Source organism: Solea solea, chromosome 16 (assembly GCF_958295425.1).
Source record: "Solea solea chromosome 16, fSolSol10.1, whole genome shotgun sequence".
Taxonomy (NCBI): Eukaryota; Metazoa; Chordata; class Actinopteri; order Pleuronectiformes; family Soleidae; genus Solea; species Solea solea.
In genome coordinates this window covers 24,045,948-24,056,689 of record NC_081149.1, presented here as the reverse complement: position 1 = coordinate 24,056,689, position 10,742 = coordinate 24,045,948, and the positions used below count along the sequence as shown (strand labels likewise).

General features: G+C 40.4%; 1 protein-coding gene across 1 annotated transcript; it reads left to right on the top strand.

The window, feature by feature from the left end:
* The first annotated feature begins 4,496 nt into the window (after nucleotides 1–4,496).
* tspan34b (tetraspanin 34b) lies at nucleotides 4,497–7,538 on the top strand. The gene is made up of 8 exons (XM_058653662.1): nucleotides 4,497–4,546; nucleotides 4,670–4,747; nucleotides 5,435–5,650; nucleotides 6,331–6,405; nucleotides 6,511–6,618; nucleotides 6,711–6,848; nucleotides 6,924–7,013; nucleotides 7,115–7,538. The coding sequence occupies exons 1-8, from the start codon at nucleotides 4,532–4,534 to the stop codon at nucleotides 7,172–7,174; spliced, it is 780 nt and encodes a 259-aa protein (XP_058509645.1). The 5' UTR covers nucleotides 4,497–4,531; the 3' UTR covers nucleotides 7,175–7,538.
* Nucleotides 7,539–10,742: the final 3,204 nt, after the last annotated feature.

The window sequence follows — 10,742 nt, the reverse complement described above, 5'->3', positions numbered from 1 at the left end:
GTTTGGATTTGGCCTAAATATTAACAACCTCTGCCAAGAAGGTTATGTTTTTGTCGCTGTTTGAGTGTCTGTGTGTTCTGGGGATGTAGGGTTAGTGTTATGGCCCAGGAAAGGAGTTATTATTAGATTAAAGTCAGATCACCCTGTGTTGCCTGTGCGTTTCATGCTCTCTGAGTGCTTTCTCGAGTCTAGAATTATCTCATTATCATGACATATTTACAAACTATTTTCAAATTAACACCTAAGTGGCACAGTTGCATGTTACAGGTGATTTCGCTCCCTTTCACACTCTTGCTTTCCAGTCTCTTGCTCCCCCAGGAGCGACCGGTACAACTCCATGGTGATATGTGATATCACTCAGTTGCTTTGGTTGACGCCCACCTGCTCCCTCCCCTCCCCTCCCCTCCTTTTCACTACTTATAAACCAGCCAGGACTCCAAAAATAAGAGCAGTGAGCTGAAACAGATCTCTTTTATCTCACAGAGTGACAAAGCCAGAGGAAGTATAGTGTTGGTCAGTTTCAGACGACAGAAGTGGAACACGCCCCTGTGCTCCTGTTATCTCACAGTCAGTCCACTCCCACAGCAACAGCTTCCATCACCACAGTGAAGGTGGAGACTCGAAACAGTTGCCCAGCATCGGAGCGTATCCTTGGATTTCTCCCGTGAAAAGGTAAGAAAAAGACCAACTGACGTGAAACTTGTACTCGAACCTTTTCTTCTTGTGAGTTTGTTTTTTTCTTTGTTTTGTTTTCTTGTGCCGGGAGAGTTTTCTTGTGCAGGGAGAGATCCATCCATCCAACAATGATGCTTTGTCTCTCCTGAGACCTGCCTGCAATTATTCCTCTCAATGGTGTCCTTTGAGATGTGTCCTGCTTGTGATTTGAAGTAGAAGTTAGTCACAGAGAGAATTCACAGAGAGGTTCTGTTCATCTGAGAAACCAACACATGTGTGTTACCTACCAACAAGAGCTTAATCAGATGTTTTCAGTGCACCTGGATCCTTTTTCCAGTCACTGCTCGGTCAGCTTGAGATCTGCATGTGACTCCAGCTTGTTAATACATCACCAGGCTGACTTGTTCGTGTCAGAGTGCAAACATTCACCACAGACAAGTGGGAAAGTGTGTAATGAAAACTCTAAAGAGCGTATGGGGGAGTCAAGGCAATGAACTGTTGTTTCATTCCAGTTTTGAACTATATGATTAACTTGATGATGACAAGCAGCTTTACTGGATCAGTGCAAGCTGACTAAATAAGCTGCTACTTCCTGTTTTGGTGCATTTGACACGTTTGTCAGAGCAGACATTTGAGGAAAGTGAGTGGATGAATAAAAGATACTCTATATGTGGTAGTTGAAGGCAGTATGAAGGGGGGGGGGGGGGGGGTGTATACGGAGACCACCTGTTGCTATGTGGTTCTGCTCAGTCATTGTCACTGGGAATAACAATTTGTTTTGTTTCTTCCAAACAAAGAGCATTGTTCCCCGTCTGGGAGGCACTCAGAGAGAGAGAGAGAAAACAAATGTGTGGAGGTGACAGCTTTGAAGTAACTTTAGAACAATAGTGGCTGTAAAATAGTGATAATACATTTATTTAGTACTCGCAAGGCACTAAAACACTTGAGGTGATAGAAAGGCCTGTTCACCAGGTTAACGGATGTTAAAAATAACACATGAGGACAGTTGATCTGATTAATGATCTGCTGTGGTGATCATTTATCAGAGAGGTGAAGATGGTTTCACAGCAGCCATGATGTGGAGACCACACATGAGCATGAATACCACAAGTATTGCTCAGAGGTTTTAGTTAGTTGGAACATATTAGCAGAGGAAAGAGGACGTTGGCCTCGTACTAGTTCATGAATGTCGGCTGATTACCTTCGACTCACCTGTGGCAGCTGCAAATCACAACAATTAGACAGAAATAATGAGCGTCTCTCTGTTTTGTTTTGTTAATTTAAAAAGAGTGATTGGACGCCCAAGCTTTGGTTGCCATGCAATATGGACATGTTAGAGAGTTGATAAGTCAAGTCAAGTCAAGTCAAATTTGATTTATATAGCACATATACAAACGGCTGAGCCGCAACCAAAGTGCTTCACAGAAAGTGCTTAAGTGCTAAATACAATAAGACTTAAAAAGAAAAGAAAAGAAAGAAAAGAAAAGGGTTAAAGACAAAGACTGATTTAGACAATTTAAAAAGTGATAACAGAGTTGTGTTCATTTGCTATAGAGTTGATGAAAGGAAGGATGGACGAGGTAAATATTGTTGGGTCTAAGACCTGATGAAGGGTGACCTGTTTTTGAAGCACAAGGACACAGAATGAGAAAATGACAAGAGACCACAGCCTAAAAATCAAGATTCCGTGGTCCGTGACACTTAAATAAAGTAGCAAAAAAACTTTAGGAAAACGCTTCCGACAAAAGCCAAACTGGTGTTTGTCTAAAATATTATGTGGTGAGTTAATTGGCACCGACTCTTTCCACATTTTTTGAAATGGATAAGAATTTGTATACAGGCTTGTATTTGTTCCGACGTATGGACAAAGAGTTTTTTGTTTCTTTGTTTTTTGTTTTTTTTCTAGTGGCTGAACAAAGAATGAGAGGAAGCTGCTAAATGACACTGAGTTTAATAGAGGAACAGAGATGAGGAAGGAAATTAGCTTTCTCATTTTTAAGTTTTTATGATGAACGCGCCGCTCTTCAACATTTACACTAGGCAACACTCATTTTCCATTTCATCCCAATGGAACATAAGACACTGTATCCAGTAATAAATGAGACGGAATGATGATCGACTGCACGTCGGCAGGAGTTTGCAACAATGCTCGTTGATCAAATTCTGCAGAAAACTTTCTAGTAGTGGTGTAATTTAAGATGTGAGACCATTTTAGAGTTTTTATCTGTTGTGAAATTCAAGCCATGTGTAAAACCAAGGTCAGCGGTGTGTCCACTCTTATGTGTTTAGCACCAGACACGTGAAGGAAATTGAAAAATGATATGAAGGGAATAAAAAAACATTGAAAACATAATGAAACACAGTATAATTGATGAATGGAGGAGAAACAAGATCTAAAAAAAAGGCCCATGCAGAGAGACCTCCTCCCTGGCCCTTGGGTCTCAAAGTACAGACGTAACAAAACCGGGGACCTGGATCTTTTGCCAAGTCTCACTCAGAAAACACAAGACACACAAAAGCTATAATTGAGGATTTATTCACAATAGTGTCTCTCTGACGGGAACAGAACCATTAACAGACCAGGACCAGGAAGTAAAGTGGATTTGTGAGAAGGTGGAGGGAGAAAATTCAAAGGGAAAAAAGTTTGTGTGACTGTCAGACTGAAAACACAGTTGGTTGTTTTTAAGGGGCAAACTTGGACTTAAAGTAATGTTAAGGTAACATTAGTGGTTAAAGGTTTTAGTAGTTAGCCCTGAGGGATTTAAAATGGCCTAAAATGAAAAAGGGTTTAAATGAAAGTGTTGTGAGGACACTGCTGCATCCCTCTGTACACAGCCTCTGCTTCATTCGATAAACACTCTCTGCAGATATGGTCTGCAGGGCATCACTGCATCGTTCCCTGTCTTATTGAAAACCAGAAGGTGCATATAGTCACTTATTCACACCCTGGACAGTTTGCCAGTCCATCACAGGGCCACATAGAGACAAGCAGCCATTCACTCTCACACCTACAGTCAGTTTAGAGTGTCCAATTCACCTAATGTCCCCATGATGCATGTTGTTGGACTGTGGGAGGAAGAACCTGGAGAAAACCCACGCACACACGGGGAAAACATGCAAACGCCATGCAGAAAGACCCTCGTTCCAACCGGGGCTCCAACCCGGGTCTTCTTCTTCTTATTCTTCTGCTTTAAAAAACAAACAAACCCAGTTGTTCATCAGGTTGATTGGATAAATGCTTCAATGAGGGACACAGTGCACTAATGCTACGTTCACAAATAACAACAGCGACAACATGTTCATGTTATAATGCACCTGTTGTATCTGTAGTAATGGGATCGGCTTTAGCTGACCACAGAGTTTTTATGTAAATGTACTCACTGGACTCTTTGTCTCTTTATATTTCAGTCATACTGTATAACCCACTTTCATTTTTCATTTGGACTGTAGAATTAAATTCTAAGTTTAATTTATTCTTTTTCCATATCAGTAGTTGTCAGTCAGACTCTGTCACTCATTTGCTGGTTTAACTAATGTGACTTTCCAGTAAGCAGCATTACTTCCTCAGTCGTCACGTCGCTGCCTAACAAAGCTCTCACCTTAGTACCTTATTAAAGGTTCAAGTGTGTGTAAACAGTCGACGTCCTCAGATTTGAAATGAAAGGTGCTGAGCACTCGCAATGTTTGAACGAGATAAGTTTAAGGCTTTCAAATGGTAAAAGGTGCAGTGCTGAGAAAAGAGGCAGGTGTTGTTCCTGTTCTTTGACCCCGCCCCCCCCTCCCCCCCCCCCACAGAGACAACACAACAGTCCGGCTGGTCATTTGTCACCTGACTTAGTGCAGAGACAGCAGGATAATGAATGTAACACATGTGTGGAACAGTGTGTTTGTTGTTGGTTTAAAATACAAAGAGAGACAAATGTCACATGTTATAAAGGTATATGAGAAAACCTGTTCCTGTGTTTACTGCCTTTTTTTTTTTTTTCCTCTGCAGGTTCAACAAGACAACGCAAAAATGGGATGTTTTGGATTCCTCAAAGCCATGATGTTTGTTTTCAATGGCATCATATTTGTAAGTTTTAATGCTTCTGATTTCAACATGATCTCGTTCTTGTGACATAGAAATGACTAAGAATGAATCATTTACTGCATTTTCTAAGACTGAGTTTGATTTAAATGACCAGTGTGTAGGATTTAGTGACATAGTTAAGAGAGCACTTTTTTTGTGTCCAATACTGAGATCACAAACTTCAGTATCTAGTCATTTTAGACCAACTATGAAGCTGTTAACAACACATTTGTGCTGAGTCATCCCAAAGACATCATTCTCCAACTGTGAAACTAATATTTTTCTCCCAAAAAGAAGAAATCAACAGCTCAAACATGACTCAGCTAAAATGCCTTGGCTGATTTTTTTATTTATTTATTATTTATTTTTACAGTCTGTGCAGAGTAAAGTAGGATTTTGGGATTGTATCAGATTTGACATTTTTATCTTTACAATATCTGATCCATCCCTAGTTATATAAAATAATTCGTAGTTCTATATGACAGAGGTCAATCTGAGGTCACAAAACCAAAAAACATCATTAGAAATCTTATATTCAGTGTCTGACTTATCACAAACATGCCCATGCAGAATATTTACCATCTGCTCCACGTGACAAGGAAACTAACCTACACGTGAGTCGACTGCTGCTACAACCTTGAAAGGTTCCCTCATCTTTCCGCTTCCCTCTCCTCTGTCCCTCCACACCAGCTGGCAGGCGTTGGGATCCTGGCTGTAGGGATCTGGGTGAAGGTGGACAGTGGCTCAATCCTCGGTTTCCTCGGGGCGATTGAAAACGCGCCGCCAGAGCTCAGTCAGGTGCTCAACGTGGGCTACCTGTTGATTGCACTCGGAGCGCTGCTGGTTGTGATCGGCTTCCTCGGCTGCTGTGGAGCTGTTAAAGAAAGCAGGTGTATGCTGCTGCTGGTAGGTTGTTGACTCTAACACAGAGACACACAGTGTTTTTCATACAGATTAAACAAATGAGACAAGAAAGAGAATAAAGCCCAATCCCATTTCACTCCTCACCACTACCACTATCCTGAACATGCCCAGGAATTTGAGACATTCTCTAATATGTCTCCACTATAGAGAAATAAGAGCAAGGGCTGGGGCCACAAATGAGATATGGGATTGGGCAAGAGTTTACTTTTACACAGAATGTTGGTGGACAGTATTTCTAAGCCTATTTGCAACATTCTATTCTAGTTCACATTTCTGCAAACTGCAGATACATGTGAGCCTGTGTTACTTATTTACATGTGTACACACATTTGCGTGGAAATAAGGAAATGGGGGCGATAACATCCATTTCCTGGTCATGAATGTGGTTGTATTTTGGCCTCAAAGCACCTGGTTATTATCAGGAAGAGATCAATGTTGGTCACAACATGTTGCAGGTTTAAAGGAAGGATGTGCTTTTAACACTTGTGTTAAAACACACCCCAAAAACATGTGACTTTACTTCAATAAATGAGGCTGATAAGATCTTTGTTTGAGTGCACACATGGCTGTAGATTTCATATACTAATATTAATCCAGTTAACTCCAGCTCTCACACATGTGTTTCTTTCATAAACTGTAAAGCGTTGTGATCTGTTCCACAGTTTTTTATCATCGTCCTTCTGGTCTTCATCGCGGAGGTTGCAGGAGCAGTGGTGATCCTGGTGTTCAGACCTTTGGTAAGTTTTCTTCTCTCCAGAACAGGAGCAGCTGAATCATCACTGTAGTAGCTGTTAATCTTTCATTCATGGATGCAAAGGTTTACCACATGCTTGTCATTTCAGGCCAACGAGCTGCTTCAAAAGCTCGGCACAGCAGCAGTTACGAACATCAAGACAGACTATGGGCGCAATCCGGACGTCACAGGACTGTGGGACACGACGATGAACACGGTACACGACTGAAGAGAACAGTTCATCTACACTTCAACAATCGCTCCAGTGCTTTTGTCTAACTTTTGCTCCTTCTGTGTGTTCCACGTTAGTTAAAGTGCTGTGGATTCTACAACCATACAGACTTCACCGACTCGCCATATTATGTCAACAACGCCAACCAGTACCCATCACAGTGCTGTCCAGGCAGAAATTCCACATGTAGTCTGACAGTGGCTGAAAGTTTGCCGGTATGGACTTAACAGTAAAAACAAGAAAAACACCCAGATATGCATGATCCAATAATGTCGTCGTATTTCCCTCAGATCGCCGGCTGCTTCCCAAAGATCTTGGACCTGATTGATAGCAACACGGTGGTCATTGTTGGAGTGGCACTGGGGATTGCAGCTCTGGAGGTATGACCTCGTCTATAATCATGTGAAGTTACGTCGAAGTGCATCAGGGAAAGGGTTCAGTGAAGACTAATGACTTGTTTTTGGGGGTTTGTTCTCCGTAGATCTTTGCCATGATCGTCTCCATGACCCTTTACTGCAGAATAAAATCCACAAGTGCCTAACAACCAAGAGATTCCCCTCATCCTGCAAAGAACGCCTCATCACTGAAGACAGTTACTGTCTCATCATCATGTGCAATCACAGATACTTAATGGCATAACAACTTATATTTTGTACGATATTTAAATCCAGTAGATGACGTATACTATACTTTATACAGTAGACTACACACTGTGTGCTTGAACCACAGTCGACGGTAATAATTAGAAATGACATGATAACTACTGAATGTTCGTGTGTCGGGAGCCACTATTCTGAGTGTTGCTTTAATGCAGCTTTAAAAAAAAAATAGCAACAGACGTGATTTATTGTTTGTATGTATGTTGTACTGTGATCAATTTTAAAATAAAGTTTAAGATATTTCTAGATGCTGCAGAGTTTTGTTTTTTGTTAGCAGCAGGAAGAAGAACGGAGGAATGCAGATGGAATACATTTAAACACGTGGATGATAAAAGAGTCGGATATTTGATACCCACGAGCAGCTGCTTGCCTGAAACTATTATCAGAGATTAATATGAGCTGAATGCATTTTTCCATGACCTTTAGATAAGTAGATGTTTGCTTTATATCATTATGTTTGAATAACTGCAATTAAAAGAGCATTTGCTCGTTCACCACGATGTCCACTGCATATAATCTGGCAAGAATTGTCCTTATGACGGGGGGGACGTGTGTAACCTTCAGAGTGTGATAAAGTAAAGCACGTTTAGTGCCGTGTTTGCTGAAGGCATTTTGTTTTATTTCGTTTCATTTCAATCAAATTATTTCCATCAGTCTTCAATAATTTCACTAATAGAAAACCTGCTGAAAACAGCTGGTCAGTAACAGTTCAAATTAAATAAAACTTACAATTCAGAATACAAAAAATGTCTCAATGTCTGAGTGTTAAAGTAATAAAGGCAAAGTAAGAGAAGGCCTTTAAACCAGCTCGAAACAAACCCGTAGAAGCAGCTAAGGGCGCCACCTGGTGGGACAAAGCTGACAATGAGAGTCAAGAGGTTGCATACTGTATATACAGTATACTGAAAAAGGGGAGTTTACTCAGTGAAAACATCATTAACTGATCACCTACAAAAATGACACCTCACACATTGGTAATGTGCACATGAACAAAGGAGTGAACTGAATACAGACTATAATTATAAAACATGATTATATCTAATGAAACAGTGTTTTGACAGATGATACAATGACAGACAAACACACAGTCCATGCAAACAAATACAAGTTATTTTATATCAAGAACGTTGATCTCAGTACATATTTGGTTCATTATTGTATGATACAAATGAAAAGGCTACGTGAGCTGATAGTCATGATAAATAACATTTACATTCTTAGATTTATAACATAAATATCTACGATGGTGTCTGACTGCAAACACACCAAGAACAGTAGCCAGACGAGGTCATGTGACCTCACTGAGTTCAGTGTATTTGACTTCATGACAGAAAGTCAGAGAATAAGAATACTCACTGCAGTAGAGCACACTGCGCCGCTGTACAAGCTCAAATAGACCAGAGCCATGGTTCTCAAACTGTGGTATGTATACCACCAGTGGTACGTGAGCGTCCTCTGGTGGAGGAAAATTAGAAATACTGTTCTACTGTTTATTCCAAGGTATGTGATCAGCGTGTGTAGAAAAGAATGAATCATTTCACTACTCGGTCTATTTTAACGTTGGAGATAATGATGTTAGTAACACAGCTCAACATTTTCTCAGGTGGTACTTGATATAAAAGGTTTTTTGTATTGTATTAAAATGTGCATTAGAGCAGAATGCTCTTAAATATAATGGAAGAGGTAAAAAAAAAAAGGTTAATGTGAGAATCAGTCAACAGGCCTGAGTTTTCCATGTGGATGTCCTCAGGACAGTTGTAGTGTCACAGTTCAACCACATGGTGTCAGTCCAGTAGTTTAACAGTTACTAGTGCATGTGCAAATAACTGAAGTACACGTTGTGTAAACGATGATATCATCTCCAAAGATCAGATGATATTCACCATGCCTCTGTTTTCCCAGTCGATCCTGCTGATGATCGCGTCTTGAAGGCACCAGGTGAAGAACCTTTGAACCTTTGGTGAGACGTTGTCACCTTGTCTTGCTCTCACTCCACCTTATTTTTTGTCACTGTCCCCATGGAGATTCAGGTTGGAAGTGGCACCAGTGCACAGATCACATATGAGATGATCACATATTGCAGTTGGCTGACAACAAGGACATGGCCGCTTATAGAAAAACCTGACCTGAAGCCTGTCTGCTCTCTTGACAGGTGATGGTCCAATGTGCACATGTTTTTGGAGAAGAACTTGTAACAGGAGGCTGGTTAGTCTGTAGTTCTTTATCTCAGCAGTATCTCCTTTCTTGTGCAGGATGACTACAGAGGAACTCTTCCACCTGCAGGGCACTTTCCCTTCTGTTAGGCATCTGTTAAACAACTCGGTGAGTGTGATGACACCGGGATCTCCTGCAGTTATTCCATCCTCCTCTGTCTTCCTCTTTCCGCGCTATGACGTTATTTCTACCCAATCATCTTTTGGTGGACTTTCAACTCTCTTCGTCATTGTGTCTTATAATTTCCTTTTTCTTACGATGTCTAATAGCCTTACACATCTCTGTATGTAGATAATTATGCTGCAATCTTACATTACACATTTATTTCTCACGCATCTTGCTCTATAAATCCATGTACTGCCAACATTATGGAATATAAATAAAAACATTAAACATGTTTTTGTTGGTTCATTTACTTTAGCAGCAGCAGCTTGTGTAGATACTGTGTCAAACAACCATAAACCAGTTTAATCTCCAATATTGAAACTAAAACTTAATGAATTATTATGTAATATTTACATCAGCACAATATGCTTCATGTCACATGGAGGCAAATATTCACCCGTCTTTGATATTGACAATTTGTGAAAAATACATTTTAGAGCATGCACTGAATAGTATGAATGGAAAAGGACTTTATGACACTGCACATACACACACTAGATGAACTCTTACATACTGTATATGAAGATGCTGAGGTGGAGGCGGAGAAAATAGAAAATGAAATCTTCATTTCGATGTCATTGTGTGACTCGTCACTTTTTTTGCGTGACTTGCGTATTTGCAGTCAGTCTTTACGTATTTGGTCGCACACTGTGTTTGCACTGCGCTTGCGAGGGCTTATTTGGTTTTTGTAGTATTTGCTGTGCGCTTGTGTGCTTTAGTGTTTTCTGAGGGTTCAGTTTTGAAGACCATGGATGAGAGCAACACTAACACTCACAGTGAACCAACAACAAGTGACACATTCCAAATCATGGTGGATGACGTCAACCACTACTCATTACATTATTAAATAGGGTTAAAGCAACTTGTTTTTTGACATCAGTGCATCATTATGACCTAACTGACGTGGTGCCTTATCCTTTAAGTCTTACCTTCACTTTTTTAAAATGACTTTACGATTTACTGTACACTCATAGAAACTGCTTTGTTCTGTGACCTTAAAGCAGAACTATGCTGGATTTTTATCCTAATTTAACAGCCATTGTGATGGTTAAACGTCTTGTTGTGGGGAGA